The sequence below is a fragment of the Pelodiscus sinensis genome, chromosome 4 (assembly GCF_049634645.1).
Source record: "Pelodiscus sinensis isolate JC-2024 chromosome 4, ASM4963464v1, whole genome shotgun sequence".
Taxonomy (NCBI): Eukaryota; Metazoa; Chordata; order Testudines; family Trionychidae; genus Pelodiscus; species Pelodiscus sinensis.
The window spans coordinates 72,763,720-72,784,865 of NC_134714.1; the positions used below are offsets into that span (position 1 = coordinate 72,763,720).

Below are 21,146 nucleotides of genomic sequence, written 5' to 3' on the forward strand. Positions count from 1 at the left end.
ATGCAGCAATCTGTGTACTTTCCTCTTGCTCCCCGACGAAGGGGAATAGCAATGTTCCGGTAGGAATTGGGGTGGAGGGAGGAAAGCACCAGCTCCTCTACCTTTCCTAAAGGACACCAAAGGGTTGGGAGGATTCGGGTTGGGGCCGTCCCAGATCAGGGATGGGAGGAAATGCCCCCAGCCAGCTCTTTTCACTTGCCTGGTGATGTTGTCTCTTTTCTATATGCTTTTTGAGGAAGAAATCCCATTCCAGGCACATCCTATTTTCCTGGCACAACCAAATCCTCACCTTGTTTCAGTTTAATAAAAGGATGCTGTATAACAGATTTAGTGGTCTTAGCTCTTACCGTTTAGGAGTTCTTGAACAGACAGACACATGGACAGACACAAACACTCAAATACATAGTAGATGTTTCTAATTATAAGTGTAAGCAGATTGCTTGCTTATACTGACATATAAATATTATATCACTAATAGGTAAAATATATAATTGTTAAACATTTATGTGGTGCTCAGTCCTATTAAAAAAAAGTCAGAAAAGTCCTTGCCCTCAACAGCTGATGTATTTAAGATCTCAATCTTGTAAAGACTTAACACACATTTCAATTTATACATCACCTAGTTTCACGGATTTTAACATGTCAACTCATAGCGCTTGAAGAAAGGAAAGACACAAAATACTGGTCTTAAATCAGGTCTGGTGTGCAATGCTATCATGTTCGTCAATGCTGCTTGGAGGCAGAACCATTTAAGGCTGAGGTGAGTAATGCTGAAGAGAAAGACCATAGAGTATCCTAAGGTAGGGGAGACTGATGTACTGAGTGCTTGCACTTCTGAGAATAGAAGCCTACTGAAGATATCTGACCACTGAGATCTGGAGAATCTGAAGGACTGCTTTCTTCAGACAACCATTTTCATACCTCTTACAACACTGCTTTGTCAAACACATTCTTAATTAAAGTTAACTATTTAAAACTACTGGATATGTGGATCCAACTTTTTCCAAAATGAAGGAGTGGCACTTTAAAAGGTCTGACAGCAAATATTCTTTGCAATGGGGGTGGGATTGGAAGATCACTTACCAGCAAGTCAAAAACTTCATTTACATCTTTTCCACGAATCTCAATGCCATTAATCTCCAAAACTTCATCCCCTTCATGCAATAACCCACTTTTCTCTGCAGCTCCTCCTTTCACTATTCGGCTAATAATGACAGAATCCATTTCATTGCGTACTGTAGCACCCTATATAATGGCAAATAAGCAGAACTTCAAACAAGTATGAAATTCATAGATATATACTGCAAATATTTTCAACCCTGGCACAAAACATTCATATGCTACCAATTAAAAACATAGAACACCTCTAAAACTTTGACTTAATAGATTTTCAGTTCTTAAAAGCAGAAAGAGGAACTTCTGCTTAACAGTTATTAAATTTGAGTTGTACATTATGACAGATGAATGTTTAAACAACTTTTCCCAAATGTTTATGAAGATGATCAAAACAGGAACAGAATAAAAGTAAAAAATGCAGTTGTTAGCACAAGGATTAAAACTCAGTTTCAGCAAACATTGAGATACTACCTTCTTTAGGAAACCCTTCCTTGACTTTTCAATAGATAGACAACGGACAATGCTCTCAACTGAAGCAACTTAGGTTTCAGTATTAAAGTTAATATAGTCTCAGCCATAAATATCTGTCATTTCAGGAATATCAATTTTTATTATCGCTCAACTTTTAAATAGCATATACATTTTTAAATTTTATTTTATCAAAGACCTGCAAAAGAGGGTGGGTGGGAGTTTGTGTAATATTTCATCTATAAAGTGACAACACCTCTCAACTTTTAAAATAAGGTCTGAATACATGACAACTTCACCCACAAAGGAGTTTGGAAGAGCAAAAGTAAATTGGACAATTCTAGGCTCATTTTCTTTCAGAACAAGGGATTTGCTGTCAGAGTAAGAATACTTACCAATGGAATATCTCGAGCCTTTTCTATGCGAACTATTTTCACAGTCTCCCCACCATACAGGCCAATGTTTTCATAGACCTTTTCATTTGTCACTGGCTCTGGCTGCATTTCTTGCTCTGCAACCTTATCATGTGCTAATAAAAGTGCCTAGTGTTAAAACAGACAATGCAGTTTAAGGAAATCATGCCGTTGATACTTACATGAAACACAACAGAAATTCATTAATTTGTACTAATTAGGATATCCATTAAAACCTAACAAATTGTGCAAATTATATGGCAAACAAATTAAAAAATCCTAAGGATGATCTATCACAATAGCATGGTTACTTAAGGTTTAATTATACTAATTTATACTGACAGTCAGATATATTCCACAGATGCAGAATTCAGATTTGCTGAGAAAGTGTGCTTCAGAATCTTAGTTTTAAAAAAGTTAACATTCTAGCTCTTATGATTAAGAACATAAGAACAGTCACACTGGGCCAGATTATCTAGCCCAGTACAGATAGTCCCCAACTTACGAACGAGTTACATACCAAGCACATGGTCGTAACTCAATGTGTTCGTAAATCGGACCCCATTCATTTAAATGGGACCGAGCTGTAAGCATGGATCGCCGTTCATAAGTCGGGGCTGCACTTAATGGGAGGTTGGTCGTAAGTGAGGCTGGTCATACATCGATGTGTTTGTAAGTCGGGGACTACCTGTATCTTCTTTTCTGATGGTGGCCAACGCCAGGTACTTCAGAGGGAATGAAAAGAATGGTAAGTCATCCCGTTACCCATTACCCATTCCCAGCTTCTGGCAAACAGGGCAGGGATGCGCTTCACAGCATGATTTTACATCCTTGCCAATCACTTATGGACCTATTCTTCATGAACTTAATTAGTTCTTTTTTGAACTCTGTCACAATCTTAGCCTCCATAACATCTTCAAAGAGTTCCAGAAGATGACTGTGCATCGTGTGAAGAAATATCTCTTTATGATTTTAAACTTGCTGCCTATTAATTTAATTTGGTGACTCCACGTTCTTATGTTATATGAGAAGTAAATAATGCTTTCTTTTAAAATCATGACTGGTGTAGAGAAAGTAGACTTCTATTGTATTCTCTGGTAGTTGTCTCTCTTCCAAGCTATAAAGTCCTAGTATTCTTAATCTCTTCTCATATGGAAGCTGTTCCATGCCACCAATCATTTTTGTTTCCTTTTCTACACCTTTACCAATTCTAGTATATCCTTTTCAAGATGGGGCAACCAGATCCGCATGTAGTATTCAAAATATGGGCACATCATGGAGTTATATAGAGGCAATATACATTCTGTTAGCTTTGGACTGATGATGTACACTGATGGGAATTTTCAGAGAACTATCCATGAGTGTTCCGAGATCTCTTTCTTGAGTAGTAACAGCTAATTTAGACCACATTTTTTATATGTATAGGATCATGTGTTCAAACATGCACTACTTTGCATTTACCAACACTGAATTTCACCTTCCATTTTGTTGCTCAGTTACACAATTTTGTGAGATGATTGCAATAACCTGAAAAACAAGAACTAAATGCAAACTAATATAGTGCTGTCTTCAAGAGTTTGCTGATAGCATGAATGAATGGCTCTGAGGAGTCTCAATACTCCATCTGAGTTAACATTTTAAATCTAAAACCTGAAGATGACAACATAGTCAATCTGCATCTTACTGAACACATATGCTGATAATATACAATAAAATGATTTTGTCTCAAACAAAAACAAGGGATGCTATACTGATTATATTCATTTTCATATACAATTAAATACACCACCTCTAATTTTAACATTTGAAGCTGTCATTGTATTTTGATTATTTCCGCTGAAGCACTGCAGAATTAAATGCAGTTTTAAATGCACAGGGGCTTTTTCAGATTATGCTATTAAATACATTTTTTTTAAAACGTAGTGGGCCTCAGTATAGCAGTCCACTATTAAATCTTTGCCAAGAATTGTAGAAGAAGTGGTTTTAGTTATAAGTTGCAAGCAATGCACATTAACCACATTCTTTTGTAATGGACAACTATAAATTTCACCAGCTGTCAAGTCTTGTTTGTACAGTAATGATATACGTTGAAATTTATGCCTATGGTTTCAGACTCCCCCAGCTCCCAAATCACTTTTTGGTGGATGGGTGGAGGGAGAGAGCTGGGAAGGAAAAAGAACATTTTCCCAATAAGATCCTGCTCCAGAGCCTCCAAGCTCCAGCAGTTAGCCCAAAGGAACAACAAAGATTTCCCCAACAGCCAAATGCAGAAAAGCATAATTACACTAAGTCAGGGCCTCCTAACTCCCAATACTTCCATAACACCTCCACGCCACCAAAAGCACAAAACCTTTTTTTTTTTTAAATCCATCTGAACTCTGGACATTGTTTTGCATTTGATGAATGACTGTTCAACTTCTCCTAGCTGCTTCCTAGCATAGGTCCTCTCTGTTGCCAGCCTCACACTCCCTTTCCATATGCCCTTATCTCCCTTTTGGGCTTTGTATATTATTAAGTACACCTGAAAACTGGTGGCACTGAATCCCAAGTGTGCATTGCATTTTAGTGTTGTGTTATTAGTAACAAAATTTTCATTTTTCCATCACGTTGAAATTTTCCATATATACTAGGAACACTCATTATTTAGCCTTAAGAAATAAATTCAAACCAGTGTTTTTAAAGTATATGCAAGAAATACATAAAACATTTTTTTAAATCTACATGGTACAGACTATGCAGTATCAGCTTTGTCTAGTTTTACCTGAATGTGAGGGGCATTCAGCAATGCACTAAGCTCCTGCCCATCTTTCTGGTGACTGGGTTTCAAAACACACTGTACCTAAAAGAGACCAAACAGTGAAAATCTGCTTTGCATAGCAAGCTAACTTAGCTCTGACTACATTAAAGAATCTTTAAAGAAAAAAATTGAATATAACTATTTTATTGAAACAAAGCAAATCCATGTATCTGTTACTCTGCATCCATACATGTATATAAAACTCATAAGAAATAACACATTTATTAAATGAAAATACATGAACTATTCTAACATCATATCAGAACTGTTTCTCTCTACATAAACCAAGACAACTGATGGGAAATAGGCTGCCACAGGGAATGAAAGACAGATTAAGATCTGTAAAAGAAGGGCAATCTTAAAAAAATGAACACATGCCCTCAAAAAGGTAGCCTATTTATCAAATAACAGCATACCATTATAGAACTTTTTGAGGTATCCATTTGGGCGACTAATGAGTTACACAGTTCCAGATCATTAATGTATTCAACTGCTTAGACTCCTTTTCCCTAGGAGTGGAAGATGGTATCACTTTGTCCAAACTGCTGTTTCCACTGGCAACAGAAAAAATCAATGATTCCCTCAGACCCATCACAGAGTAATCAAACTTCCACAGCTAGCTCTGAAAAATCCCTGCCCTTTTCTTCTGCAACTCAGGATGTCAAAAAGCTTAAGATTACTTGGAAACACTGCCAAAAGTCTATGTAAATTTCACACCATCGGAACAACCAGGTTCTGATCTGCCATTGCTCAGAGGGAAAGATGAAGCAGTAAGGACACACTTATCTGGTGAGGAGGCGGAAGGGGATTCCTGGTCTCATCCTCCTCTGAGAACATACAAAGATATGGGTTTAGAAGCGCCGATGACCTCAGAAAAACCAGGAAAAGTGACTGAAATGTCCCTTTTTTAGGATGAAGAGCCTTCTCTCTTCCAATTTTTGGGATATTCTTTTATTCTCTAATCTTGATGACTTAACAGAAGGTTATGGAATGGACATGAGCAAGCACTTGAAGATGGATGGATGTTTCTTCACGATCAAATCCATCATGAGTTGGATCTGACACCCGCTCTAAACCTAAGGAGTTTATATAAAACTAAAAAAAAATTTATAATACAAAGAACTTCCTTCAATTATATAATTCTGTTTTTTAATTTGAGGCTTTTTCCTAAGCCACTGCATGATGCGTCTATGGAATGGACAGGTTTCTATAATGCTACATCTGTCAGAAATGGGGGCTGTTAGTTTGGGCAAGTTTGTTGCCCCAAATGAAGACTCACAGACATTACTATTTCAAAAAGATTTCATAGTCATAATTCCTATAGAGTGGTTTAATGAAGGCAGTGTCGGAAATTAAGTTCATCCTGCCCCCCAAGTACCATGTCTACCAACCTGGCCCATCCAGGCAGGGTTTTTTTTGTGTCCATTGTATTATTCTTAATTCATATTGGATTTCTTTTTTAAATATCTTATTAGTTCTCTAAGAGCTTTTATTATATGCATTCTGGTGAAATAATAAATTTCTCTTGTGCCGATCAGGTGTGTTGTACAATCTGTCAGATTACTATGCTATTGATGGCAGTAACTTCTACAGCGTGAACAACTGTTTAGCTGCTAGCAATGCTCCCAGAGAGGCAGCTTTTCCCTAGGAGCAGATTTGGCAAGGGCTGACAGCACTGCTCTCAATGGGGAGGCTTCAGGAGCCGCTTCCTCCGGAGTGAGGCCAGCAAGATTGCTGACCCTGATCCCTGGGAGCCACAGTATGTAATCTGTGGGAGGAGGGCTAAGCCCAGCAGGGCTGGAGCAGCCCCCTGCCCAGGATGGGTGGGGAGCTGCTACCAGTCCCTGCTAGTGAATCACAACTGGTAAGCCTCACCCGTTAAGGTTAATGAGTTTACCAGTTAACCTTTTATTTCTGTACAGGCAGTCCCCGGGTTACGTACAAGATAGGGACTGTAGGTTTGTTCTTAAATTGAATTTGTATGTAAGTCGGAACTGGTACATATTGTAGGGGAAACTCTAGCCAAACATTTCTCCAGAGCTCAGTTTTATTCTCCCACACCTCACTTCCCTCTGTCCTTTATTCTCAAGCTAAGGTGTCTGCTGAGAAAAGCCGCTCCGCATCTCCCTGGTCTGCTGGGGGGAAGCAGCAAGTGCAGGGTTGCCTCACCCCATTTGTAAGTAGGGATCCGATGTAAGTCAGATCCATGTAACCCGGGGACTGCCTGTACTGTGAACATGCGGCAAGAGTAACTTTTTATTAGCTTCTTCATTGCAGGGGCTTAGTTTTGTAGTTAATAAATTAACATCTGTCACATTATTCTTCCACCCCATAAATTCTTCGCAAAAAATCTGTCATAATAAAATCACTCTACCAATAAAGATTTAGTCCTGTTTGTAAGATAGTAGACGAAACATCTAATTTGAGCTCAAATAGCTGCAGCAAAATTATAAATGTACATGCCACATTACAGAACACTTTTAGAGTCAACATTTCAAATGCTGAATAGTTTATAAAAAAACCAGCAACTTATCTTAACTTCCATATTAATGTAATCTTATTTAATATGGAATGTGCACATTTTTATATTAAACATGTTGTAAGTTTTCAGTTAAGCCCAATGTTGGTCTAACTTCATTGTTTACATATATTTGGTCTTGCAAAAAAAAAAAAAAAAATTAAACGTCTAAGTGCTTCAAAGATTGAAAATTCATCCCATGTAAACAGACTCAACTTGAGTTTAACTAGTCCAGCTTTAGAGAGAGTTCTTGCTAATGTGCTCTTTCAGATGGTCTTGTATGCCAAAAAATTAAAAACTGTAATGAACGCCGAATCAAATGCTGTTTCAGCATGAACATTTAAAAATGATCATGTTCTTCTAATCCTGGCCCCTATTTTTGTCAAGTTTAACTGACTTTAAAATCTATTTAATTACATTTGATGTTTAACATTTTTATTCAAGAGTCAGAGTGCATCAAATTATTTTAGGGAGTTAATCTCCACAAAAATTCCTCATGCCTGCATGCTTTACTCAGCCTTTTAATTAAATGAAAGTGTCTAAAAAGATAAATCATAAGTTTTTGCTGCCTTGCTATCAGAGTTACATATTTGTTCATGCTAACACTGCAGTTGAACTGCTAAAACAATGCAATTATGTAAAATGTCCTGAAAGATAAAACCAATAGTCCATTTCAACTCTTTAAGGATTGCAAATTTAATATAACAGTGAAGACGCACTAACCAAATTTTGACAGCAATTTCAATTCACTCACAATGTCTATACAATAAGTGTGCACTCAATTGCTTAAAGAGTAATCCAAAATATGTACAATGTAGCAGATAAGCGTACCAGAGCAATCCAACTTTTTTCCATTTCCAATTTGTAATTTTAACCATGAATTAATGCAATGCACAATGGAGTGCATACTTATGCTGTTCTTCCACTCCGAGAAAACCTTAGGGTAGGTACAGCAGTTATGAGTAATTCCTCAGTAATTAAGGATAATACATACACACGTTTTATTGTCATGGTGAACATCAAGTGAGTATTTAATTCCTTATAATGCTATTTTGCTGTTTCATCCTTTCTTATGGCTGTTATCTTCAGGATCCCGCCCCCAAAAATTGGAAAGCCAGACTTGAAGATTTTCAGTGATCACTCTTGTGAAAATAAAGCTTTGGGATTAGGTGAGAACTCTTTTCTGAATCAAATCCAGGCCCAGGAACAAAAACATGCAGGGAAAATGAAAGACAGCTGGGCACAAACCATATAATGACCTGGCCAGAATAACTCAATTGTTCAGGTACAGAAGTGGTTCTCAGAGTGCAGTCTGCATACCACTAGTGGTCCATGGCTGCCTTGCAGGTTGGTCATGTCTTGAGGGCTCAGCCCAGCACCGGCAGTAGGGAGCCCATTCTGGTACTCCGGCCTCCCAGGCACCCCCATGAGGTTGGAGCGCAAGCACTGGCTTCCCACTATAGGGGGAGCACTGAGCCTTGCTGGCTGGTGCAGTTCTCAAGGGGAGCAAGCAGCTCTTTGCACTTCCATTTCCCCTCCGCCCCAGTCCACTCCTGCACCCTTCCCCCCACCCAGACCCACCCATTTTCCAGCCTTCTCCTGCACCCTACATCCCTTCTAGACCCACCCCTCCACACCTTTAGCCCACTCCTGCACCTAGTGGGGCCAACAGCCATCATAGGCCCCAGAGCAAGGGCGGGGACAACTCTGCACCCCTGTAAAAGAGGCAGGGCTGAAGGCAGTCAGTCCTTAGTGCTGCTCAGACCACGGCACTGCCCTTCCCCATCCTGGTCCTTGAAGCAATGCAGAATGGCACTCCCGTGGCAGTTCAGAAGAGCTTCAGGACCCTTTGAATGGCTGGGCCTCAGTGCAACAGTCCGCTTTTCCCCTTCCCCATCAGTGGGCCTGCCTGCATCCTACTTCCTGCACAGATCTCACACAATCTCTCCCCCTCCCCCCCCGCCCAAACCCATTCTGTCATCATGGGTGGTTGGCTGGTAGTCCAAGGAAAGGTTTGTGTTGAGCAGGATGGGCTGCAGGCCAAAAAATTTGAGCACCACTGAGGTACAGAATCAAACAAATTCTCCTTCCTGGTGTCTGCTCTTTGTCTCTACCATTATATTTATGGAAGTCCAGGGAAGACAAGCCATCGTGAAAGAGAAACTATCAGAAAGTGAAGAAGTCCTCCTGTCAGTCTGAGGATGTTTTAACAAGACAGCTATCAATACTTTCTAAAGGAGTCATTTAAAACAACTAGGCTATGTCAGATATGGAAACATCTTACATTTCTGATCCAGCTATTTCAGCTCCAGATACGGGTACCCCGTCACCTTCATCACTGCTTAATACATTCTGAATCACTAAATATCTTGTACATCCCCTCTGTGTTGTTTATCTGTGGCAAGACAGTGGTGAAGGGCATACAGAATATTTTCAATATTCTGGAGCTCCAAGGACAGAGAGGAAAAAACAAGATGAGCACATTGGTGTTTCAGAATTCTGTGAAGTAGGCCTTCTTAGTGATGACTAAGCTCAGAAGTCTCAAATAATTTTGTTCTTTAGGGTTGAAAGAAGATTTCTGATCTATACCAGCAGTCAAAGGACAGAGGGAAAGAATTAGAATTAGGGATTGGCTTTGTCAAGTTTCTTCTTGTCCTTGAAGCTTTCCAGTTGGACTTAAAGAGGGAAGGAGGGAAACCTGAGAATGGCTCTATGAAGAACAGATGAGCCTACACTTGACAGTTATTTTCCTGTATTAAGAGGGCACTGTGACTCCCCCATTAAAGATGTGGATGAAGGTTTTGGCTTGCAGGACAGTAAAACAATATTTTGAAAGGAGTTTTTCTTCCCAGAAACTTAAATAAAGTCTGAATAAAGAATATCTCCAGTCTGGACTCCCTGAAGGGAAGAATACGAAGGCTGATTTTCTGCCTACAGATAAATCCACAGGCCCCTCCATCTCATCACTGAGGTGTACAAAATACTGGCTTCCATGCACCTGCTTAATTGTTCTACAATTAATACTTAGAAGAGGTCCCCAAATTCAGGCACCTTTTCCACTTTCTTTTTTAAAATGGTGTTCAGACCATCTTCTAGCACTGCTTCTCTCACAGCTCAGGAAGATGAGGCCTATATTGTGGTGCTTATGGATAAAGCATAAGGCATATTAAACTTTCCTCAACAAGCCAGCCTTTTACAGAGAAAGAGGGAGAGACTGAATGCCAAAGCTTCCTGCACCTAGTTATCAGGCTGTGAAGAGACAGATACCAAAGGAGGGAGAATAAACCAACATCCATTATGTAAAGTTAAGTCAAACAAAGTTAGGCTGAGGAAGAGAAAAAATCACCAATGCTAGCTACAGACAATAATTTAAACATTGTATTAAATTATTTGTGAACTCCCCCCCAATTTCCAATATTCTTCCTCAAACTCTCAAAAAATGCAAAAGGAAAAAAATGCAAGTCATTCATCTGTAGCCAAGAGGGAAAGATTTACACAAAAAGGTTGGAGTTAACTATGGGTACATCTACATTACATGGAGGTATCCCAAAATAGAAACCCCGCATCTACACAAGCCACCAGTTATTTCAAAATATTTTTTTAAACAACAGGCGCACTATTTTGCCATCCTAGTAAAGCTCGTTTCACGAGGGTTAAGGGATGGCTCGAAATAGCACATTATTTAAAAATTTGGTGCTGTGTAGATGCGCCAAATTTCAAAATAAGCTATTTTGAATCTTTTTCTAAATAAGATGTGCAAATTGATATCTTATTTCGAGTTTACGCGTTGTGTAGAAGCACCCTTTATTGACAGGGGGGAAAAGAAAAAGAAACCTAATGAAAATCTGTAATTTTCCAGTCTGCTGGGTCTATTTGACCTTTAACAAATCCTGCTAGCAGAGAACTGAATTAAAAGTCATCCCAAAGTCCCTTCCCTACAATTCTATGATTACATAATTTCTAAAAGTAGAAAAGTTCTCAAATTAAACTCCTGTTCATGTGCAATCTGAGAATCATTTTAAAAATCCAAAAGAAATATCAGATGCTCACTTGCTCCTAAATGGTACGACAGTGAAAATGGTCATTGAGATACACTGCTCTCAAATTTACTCTAAACTTGTTCAAATTTCTTCTGTACATTTACTCTACTGTGATTTGAATTGGAAGTTTGGTGCACTCAATTGCAGTTTTCACTTATTGGCTAAATACAAATTTTTCCAGTCTGTTGGTCCTGATAGACAAATCCCACTATGAAAAAAATCATTTTTTCTTAACAAGACCCCTTAATGACCTTAAAATTATTTTATTAACGCAAGGACTTCTAACAAATGAATGTAATATATTCTAGTCTCTCAAAGCACAATAAATTCAATCTTGCTTATTTTGTACAGCATTTCCACCAATACTGGAAAATAAAAGCTATGAAAAATTCTCCCATTACTATAGCACCCTTCTTTTCATTGCACTTAAATGTGGTAATATTCTGCACTTAAGTACAGTACTTTTTGCTGTTAAATTTCTTACTATAAAAAACTGCGTTATTATCCCAAAGATACTTCATTCCTGGATGTAATACTTAATTCTGGAAAAAGTGGATGCAGTAATCAGTGACTATTCATACATTAAGATCCATTTTATTTCACCATTTGATTATTGAGAGCTCAGTGAAGCTTGACATACATAGATAAAGCTGAATATATTTCCAACGAAACAGGCTAATTCAGGGGTGGGCAATAATTTTTGTAGGGGAGCCACTCCATGAATTTTCGAAAGTTATCACAGGTTGCACATTTCTATTATATTAACGGAGGGAGTTGGGAGTCTGGGATGAAGTTTGTTGGATGCAGGCAGATTCTTACCTGAGGCAAAGGGTAGGGTGCACAAGGGGGTGTGAGGTGCAGGCTCTGATTGGGAAGTGTTTACCACAGATGGCTCCCAGTTAGTGCAGCAGAGGGACACTCAGTCAGCCCGCCTCCCCGCCCATGGCCCCACGCTGCTCCCAAAAATGGCCAACTGCTGCTGGCATGTCTCTGCGTGCCTGTTGGGAAGAATGGGAGAATGTGTCTCCATGTGCTGCATGTTGCCTGTGAACACTGCTGCCATTGGTCAGTTTTAATCCTTTGGGAGCTGTGAGGACAGTGATGGGGTAGGGGCAGCATTTGGAGCGGTCTTCAACCTCCATCATGAGAGCACAGACATCCCAGTAGCAGCTGGCCTCTTCCAGGAGTGATGTGGTGCCACAGCAGGGAGCTTGCTTGGGCACCCCACTGAACCACTGGACTTTTAGTGGCTCAGAGAGTCATGATGGACTCAACAAGTTTGTTAAACAGGCCAGATCTGGCCCATAGGCCATATTTTGCCCACCCCTAATTACAAGTTACAAAACATATCATGGAGATGTAGACTTTACATACCTCTTGTGCTAGCTCTTGTGCATTGGAGATAAGAGGATATGGAGGGCTGGCTTTGTTCATGTGCACTGTGACAGCATTGTGTATCTTAAATGCATTCTGAAAATCAGTATTTTGGACAAGCTGCAAAATGAGTGCGATATCTTCTTGGCTCTGAGGGTCTACCAAAGTATGTTGGATATGCTTAAGAGAAGCTAACAGCTCTTCCACTTCTGGGCAGAGAAAAAAATGTGAGAATTAGATTAAGCTTATTATTATGTTATGCACATTTTAAACTTCTAAGATTTGTAGGAAAGACAGCAGTTCAACCTTGACTGAATGAGCAATGATGCAAGCAAAACTGTTCGTTTAGTCCACTAACAATAAACCTCACACTGAGGAGCAGATCATTAAAAATATATATATATATATATATATATATATATATATATATATATATATATATATATATATATATATATATATATATATATATATAATTATGAGCAATAAAAAAGCTGATTAAAATCTTTGCAGATTAGTTCCAAATGACAGCAGCAATTAATTCTTTACATTCTTTAACTTCTGCAAAATAATGATTTGCTATGAAAGGTTTCTCAAACTCCATTAATAACATTGAGAGAGAATATTTTACAGTATGAAAAAAGCAGCTTTACTAAACTAATTTGGATGCTTTTTTCAGAATTCATAAATAGAGAACCCTATTTCAACCCTCTTATATGTCTCTTAGGAAATGGCATGCAACAATACAAAAATAAAAAATTTAATGCAAATATTTTGATAATGTAAAGATTGTATTTGAAATAGGGTTCACTATTTATGAATATTGAAAAAAAAGCATCTAAATTAGTTTAGCAAAGCTGCTTTTTCATACTGTAAAATAGTCTCTCACAAAGTTATTAATGGTGTTTGATTATCAAACCTTGTCATAGCAAATCATTCTTGAGTACTGAGACTGAGTAATTCTGAACTCAAAGGTTTGAGGATGGGGGAAGAGGAAGAAACACAGAAAAGTCCTCTTACCATACCAAATTCTGTAAGTTTAGTGCATCAGAGTAAGAAACCTCAGTTTACAAATTGCTTTACCTATTAGGCTGTGGATTCTACTTGGAACATACATTTTAATCAGGATTAATAACTTTTAGTATTACATTTTTATACTTTACTAAATTTGCTTTCCGAAAACTGTTTAAATGATTTAGCTTTCTTAGCAGAAAGAGTTTTAGGATTGTTACTAGTGTCAGATTTCAGTATACAATATTTAAAACTAATTTTAATGTTTTCATTTTGAGTGACTATAAAGAGTTAATTGTCTATGTTACAAAAGAAAGTGGAACCAAGCCTGCAGAGTAACTCTCTAGCAGGCAGTTGAGAACTGAAGTTGGAAGAAGGTGAAAATGCAACATTCTATTGAACACTCATTAAACTAAGGATGATCTGAATAGCATTAGAACCACATGAATTACCAACAACACTGAGGCCTGGTATTATAAGATTAAATCACAGATCTGGAGTCAACAAAGCTTAGGTCGACTTATTGCGGTGTCTACACAGCACTGGCTAACAAAATCTTCTTGTCAACTTACTTTACATGTGTCATTCCAGTGGAGAACTGGAGTCGACAGAAAAGTGATCTGTGGTCAATTTAGTGGGTCTTTCATGGTGGATCAATCGCCACAGTGCTAATCCCTAGTAAATGTATTCACATACTAAGACTAGAAAATTTTTTGTGGGAGAAGGCCTTCCCTCTTTTGAGCTTGAGGCATGGGGAATGGTCCCCATTGGTCATCCTCTACCTAATGCATTTCTTCATCTTCTGGGGTATTCTGATTTCACAACTTTTGGTAACTCCCTAAGGACATGTCTACACTACAAAGATCGAAGCAGCCAAAGTTGATCTTTCAGGGTTCGAATTAGCAGGTCTAGTGAAAACACACTAATCTGAACCAAGAGGGTCCTCTTGTCCACGCCAGTAGTCCTGCTTCTATGAGGAATAAGGGAAGTTGAAGGGAGAAGTGTGCTCCCGTCTACCTCCCGCAGTGCCAAAATTTGATTTAAGATACTTCAACTCAAGCTACACAATTAATGTAGCTGGAGTTGCGCATCTTAATTTGATCTTATCCCTTAGCATAGACTTAGCCTAACAAACAAAGCCCAATCTGTAAGTAGGGTTTTGGGCATAAAAATGTGCATGCATACACTCTTGTTGCATAGAAACATGCCTGTTGCTCATCTTCTGAAATGGTAGTTTCTGCTCTCTAAATGCCTCTTTTCATTGTGATGAGGATTCTGGGTTGAAGTCCGTTTTGTAGAGGCTATAGCAAGCATCTGGCACTGAGTGCTACTGAGAGTGTTTATCCACCAAAGAACCAGAGTGGATAGAGGGGCTGTCGGGCTTTGTGGGAAAGCTAGGTCTTGAACCAAGGTAACAATATGTTTCTAGGCTGGGTGAGTTATTCTAGCATTAGAGGCAGATAGAACAGAAAAATGACTTTGCATGAGGGCTCATGTTAAGTTAGGAGACTGGCTTTTCTAAAGCTCCTCTGAAGTCTTGCAGAGCTGCACTGACTGTCTATTTTGTTTAACCAGACCAATGAGGAAGGAGATAAAGTGACATGATGCCTGAAATGCAGGCAACAGACCTGGATGAAGATGTTTTGAGTAACTGTCCTCTCTGGAAACTGAGGCATTCTGTTATACCTTTAGACCCTGAAAAGTGTCTAGTATTAGCAAAGGTAGATTCTTGGAGGAAGAGGCACTTTTTTTTGGCACAGATGAAATATTTCTTGATTGTAAGGAGATTACCATTTTATCCCTTTTTTTAACCTTCGTGACCTCTCTACCATTAGGAAAACGGGGACATTCTGCAACAGCTGCACTGCAGAGTCCAGCAGTAGCCGGAGGCATCGTCTCATCCTCCTAAGGGATACGATGGCATTTAGGTGGGTTATAGTAATACCTTATTTCAATATACACTTGGCCTTCTGTATGAAATATTAAGTATCTTAGAATAATCAATGTTTCATCAGAAAGCTATAGATACAGCTATGCAAAAGAACATGTTTCTGATTTGCAATTCCTCACATTGGTACCTCAAGTTTGTTCTTTACTCTTCCATCCAAATCAGCTAGCAAGAGTATTCACTGAAGAGCACTGTTAAATGGCAAACTCCTTGTAAAATGAGGGATGTAGATAACAGGTGAACTAACAAACTACAACATTTGGACTCTCACAAAAAAGGTGAAAAATTCAGGCACTATAGCATGCAATGTTTTACAAATACCTGTCTTATTAGCTGTTACATGCCTAATTACATTCTGCAATCTAACTCGCATCCTGCCAGGGGGACACTAGCCAGACAAATATAAGAAGTCACCTAAACACTGTAATCTTGCTCTTTCAAGTTTACTTTATTTCATCAATCTCCTTGATTATTATGTGCTTTTCCTCACACTTCCATTTATTCTCTCTAAATATTCCTTTTCTCTTTACAAATCCAAAAAGTTTTACAGGCCACAGATGTACCCACCTCTGCCCACATCCTGGACACCATTACATTCCCACACCACTCCACCAACAGTTGACTTTTGCCACCTCTGCTGTTGCCTCCTAACTTCCCACAAAATCTTGCATCCCATCTGTCCCTCACACTTTCTTCCTTTGGCAGTTATTTTGAACTGATGGTACATGTGTGTTAAAGATCAGAGTTCCATACTGTCTGTCAAACACACAAACACAACATGAAACAGCAGGATTGTGGAGAAAGACTATCTGGGAAGGTAAAGGAGGAATGGGACAGGAATTAGATATTCCCCAGGGCAGGAACTTTAAAAAGAAATGTCTATACATCTCAAGTTATCCAATTAAGTATTTCAATCATATATATGCTCTTAGTGGAACTTGTACTGTTTTCCTTGGCTCATATTTCTGAATTCTAGATTATATAAAAATCTGTGTATAATGTGCCTAATAACTTTCAGTTCAGTCCCCCAACCCTTGTCAATGAGAGATCAGTCCAGAGGTAAAAATAAGTTTACTAGTGTGCAGCTCTGGCAAGAGCTGGCTGAACCATGGCAAAAGACAGAAGGGAGCTATTTAAAGAGCTGGCAAGGACCTGGATTGCAATACAACCATACCGCTAAGAAATTTTGAGTTACTTTCACCACTGGATGAGTCTATTATATCCACTCACACCTTTGAGCATTTTTCAATTATAAATATTTTCCTTAAGAAAAAAAGTTAAATACGACCTAAAAGTTAAACAAGCTCTACTCACAGAAAGAGAAGCTTCTTGGGATATAGAAAGTCCATTATAAATCAAAGACTATTTGTCCACCCAAATAATTCTTGTTTTATTCCTCATTTAGGAGAAAGCTTGCAGCCTTCCCTGTGGGTTTAAGAAATGGCAAGGATCTTGTCTGACCACTATGGAACGTGAGTATTAATCAAAAGCCTGGCATAAGAAAAGAAATACGCAACTGCAGGGGAGGATTCTTATTGCAGTTTGACATGTTGGCAGATTGGAAAAGGAGGGAAAGAAATAGCAGCTGTCATTTGTTATTTTAAATATAGGTTATATACTGCATCTACCTCAAAAGTGCAATATAGAGCCCCATTATTAACGGAGGCATGTAATCTATGCAAACTGTCCATGTCAATAGATTAATTTATTTTGTATTCTTTTGAGACCTCAAATTCTCACTAATACTCTGCAGTAACTAGACATCAGCTATGATGCTTTCAAACCAGAATTATGTTAAAATCCAAATATGTTGTCTTGCTTAAACCATTGTATGTCAGCTTGCACTTAAAAGGCAGAGTATAAACAAATTATCTTCAAAACGGGAAAATAAGAACAGTTTCTATTAAGTGGGCCAGCACTGCTATTTCTACCCTGCATTTGTTCAGTTTCATTAGAGTTTTAAAAAACCCTATAAAATAATGATTCCTGATGATTTTTAGTTACTGAGTGATAACAGTTTAATAATTTTTCTTGTATATTAACTGACTAAAATCAGTTATAATGATCATTTAAGGATTTTGGAAGACATCTTTAAGAATTATAACAGCAAAGGTAGAGTCAGAAAAAGGCTGAGCAGCATAACTAGCACCCTTATCAGATAACCAGATAAGTCAAACACTGGAATAAATTGCCCAGGGAGGTTGTGGAATCCCCATCTCTGGAGATATTTAAGAGTAAGTTAGATAAATGTCTATCAGGGATGGTCTAGACAGTATTTGGTCCTGCAATGAGGGCAGGGGACTGGACTCTATGACCTCTCGAGGTCCCTTCCAGTCCTAGTATTCTATGAAGTAACACTGTAGTATTTAATACATCTAATTATTTTTAAATCATGGAATGTGAACCTCATGCTACCTAAAGCTGCCTATATTTAAATTAGCATTATGCCCTGCCTCTGAAAGACAGGAATTCAGTATGTTTTCAACAAAAGCGCTGAAGTGCTCATAAGAGTCTCCACACTTCTTAGGGATGTAAAATCCCAGTTAGTTAATCAGTTAACCTGCTAAACCTAAGGCTTAACCAGTTAACCGATTAAACAGGATCCCACTCCCAGCCCCTGGCATGTGAGGGGTGGGGGGGGGGGGGGAGGGAGAAGGGGGATAAGGGAAACTGGGGGGGACCAGCTCCTGCTCCCAGGGGCTGCGGCAGGCTGTGGGCTGCTCCTTGGGTACTGGTTAACCTGTACCCAGTAATCATCACCTGGTTAAGGTGATGCTTACTGGTTAACCAGTTATCTGTTCACATCCCTATTGCCTATCATATTCAATAATTTCTTAAATAAAAATGTATTCTTAAACTAGCCTTACTGGGTGGGGGGGGGGGGGGGGAAGCTAACCATAAGAGATGGCTTTCAGAATGAGACAGTCTTATTTTGTAGTTCAGCAAAAGTGTCAAAAGTTCAGCAAACCTTGTTAGACCAGGGTTTCCCAACCTATGGGTCGCAAACCAAATATGAGTTGCCATTACATTTCAAAAGGGTCGCCAAATGTCTTCCTAGGTGGCTCTGCCTCCTCCCGTTTTTGAATTGCCTTGGGTCACCAAGTCTTCCTGAATTGTCAAAATGGGTCCCCATCTGGAAAAGGTTGGGAACCACTGTGGCTCATTTTTGCAGTTACAGATGCAGATACAAATCCATGCTAAGGATGTTAAATTGCAGTTAATTAACTAGTCAAGTAGTCGATAGACACTTCCACACTTGTACATTTCAAAGGAGGAATACGGAAATCCACGTGCAGCCCAGGGATGGCAGGAAGTCCCACTGACTCTGGGCTGCATGCGGGTGCCAGCTTTGAAATGTACAAGAGTCACCAGAGGGGGCTCTTGTGCATTTCAAAGTGGCAGTGCAGCATGGAGTTCGGGGCCCAGGCTACGCCTGGCATTTCCCCAGAACCTGAGGTCAGCTGGGGAGTCCCCAGATGACTCCAGGCTCCACGTGCAGCTCCCGTGATCTACTGTGCGATGCTGCTGCGCATGGAGCCCAGGATCAGCTGGGGACTCCCTGGCTGACCACAGGTTCCCATGCGGCATTCCCCCAGAACTCGGGGTCAGCTGGGGACTCCTGGGTTTGCGGAAATGCCATGCTGGAGCCCAGGATCAGCTGGGGAGTCCCCAGCTGACCCTAGGCTCCATGTGCGGCAGTGCTGATCCCAAGATGACATATGAACGGTTAAGCTTGAGCAAGTCTCTACTGAGAATGCATGAATTGTGATTTTTCAGTATTGTAACTTGGACAAATTGGGGCAGACTTTCAGAGGAACAGCTAAAAAAGTTCCTGACAAAACAGCCACCTATCCTGCCAAATTTCAAAATCCCTGCTCCAATGCAGAGAGATCTTAGAACACTTTAAAGAAAAGGGTGCAAAACATACTTCTAACATGGGAAAAAACTATTTTTCCCAGCTGTTGTCAGAAATGGCTGAAATTTAAAAATCATCCTGAGGCAGGCAGCCAACATGGAACATTTCAGTCTTAGTTATTAAAGTCTGCCAGAATCAGACAACTGAAAACAGGGTTTTAATATGGCAAGTGTCTGGCAACCTTAATAACTGCCAGTACTACCAACTTGATCTATAATAAGTACCGTAAAGTTGAGAGTATAGAAACTGTTTTTTCTTTGTGACCCTGTCCAATGCATGCAAAACAGATATTAATTCTTTGGCGAAGTTTCTGAGATGTTTGTCCAATGTAGATAACAGACGGACACTGTCGGCACATGTTAGCATGAATTACATTTCTGGATGAGCAGGAATAGGTGTTCTTGATCTTATAACTGAATTGGTTAGGTCCAATAATGGTATCAGCAGAGCAAATATGTGGATAAAGCTGGCAATGGGGTTTGTTGCAAGGGAAAATTCCAGGGTTGATATTAGTGTGGTGTGTCCTGTGGTTGTTGGTAAGAATCATCTTAAGGTTATCTTACCCATTACAAAGAAAGATAGCTTCTCCAATTATCACCTCTAATATCATTAGCTCACAGACATTTACCTTCCCCCATCATTCCCCCCCTGTTCTGAAATTTGATTTGTCCTTTTCTTGTGTGTTCATTTTTTTGATTGTATCCTTTGGTATATATGGGCATGCCAATTTTCTTCCTCTGTTTGATCTGAGGAAGTGGGTCTGGCCCACGAAAGCTCATCACCTAATAAACCATCTTGTTAGTCTTTAAAGTGCTACATAGTCCTGTTTTTTGTTTCAGCTAGACCAGACTAACACGGCTACATTTCTATTACTATTCTACACATAGGGTTATGAGTGACACTTCTTCCCAACAATCTTTTTTCTAAGTTATAGGTGGGGGGAAAATCATACAGTTCATATATCCATATTTGTGGACATGAAAGATAGTCAAAACCTCATTTTGCCACCCACATCCACAATTCACAACAGGAGTCTGCAAATAGCACAACTAAACACAGTTAAGCTTAAATTTGAACTTTAGCTAACACCTGAAGATGGAAGCCTTGTAAAATTCCATTCTGTGGAACTGACTTTTTATCTTGCTGTAAAGAGAAAACTAAAAAGTTACCTCGCTATAAGGATGATGAGAATGAGCAATTGATCTTCTGTCTCCACACCCTGCTCAATATCAACCGCTTCATCTAATTAAGTACAGAATAAACTTGTTCTAAAAGGAATCTCTTGACCAGAAGATGATGATTGCAATGCAGTGTTTGGAAGATGTGAAAGAATTAGACTGGTATCCTATGGATCTTCTACTTTATATTTCATAAGTGGTTATAAAATTGCCAGTAATGAACATAAACTGTACTTTGAGGACATAGCCAGAAATCAATCCAGGTATCCTTTGGACTTTGCCACAACAATGACTTGAGATGGTGGGAAATAGCTCAGTTGTATATTCTCTCCGCAGAGATGTTTACCAGGTTTGTAAACACCAAAAT

At 39.2% G+C, this 21,146-nt stretch overlaps 1 protein-coding gene across 3 annotated transcripts in view; it reads right to left on the reverse strand.

Annotated features, from left to right (window-relative positions):
- PALS1 (protein associated with LIN7 1, MAGUK p55 family member) overlaps positions 1-21,146 on the reverse strand; it is a 102,588-nt gene that overhangs the window by 32,936 nt on the left and 48,506 nt on the right. For all 3 annotated transcript variants that reach the window (XM_075927394.1, XM_075927395.1, XM_075927396.1), the window contains 4 exons: positions 12,727-12,935; positions 4,759-4,836; positions 1,980-2,126; positions 1,084-1,245 (listed from right to left, as the gene is read on the reverse strand). In XM_075927394.1, the coding sequence (XP_075783509.1) occupies positions 1,084-1,245; positions 1,980-2,126; positions 4,759-4,836; positions 12,727-12,935 (596 nt within the window). The remainder of the gene's footprint in view (positions 1-1,083; positions 1,246-1,979; positions 2,127-4,758; positions 4,837-12,726; positions 12,936-21,146) is intronic.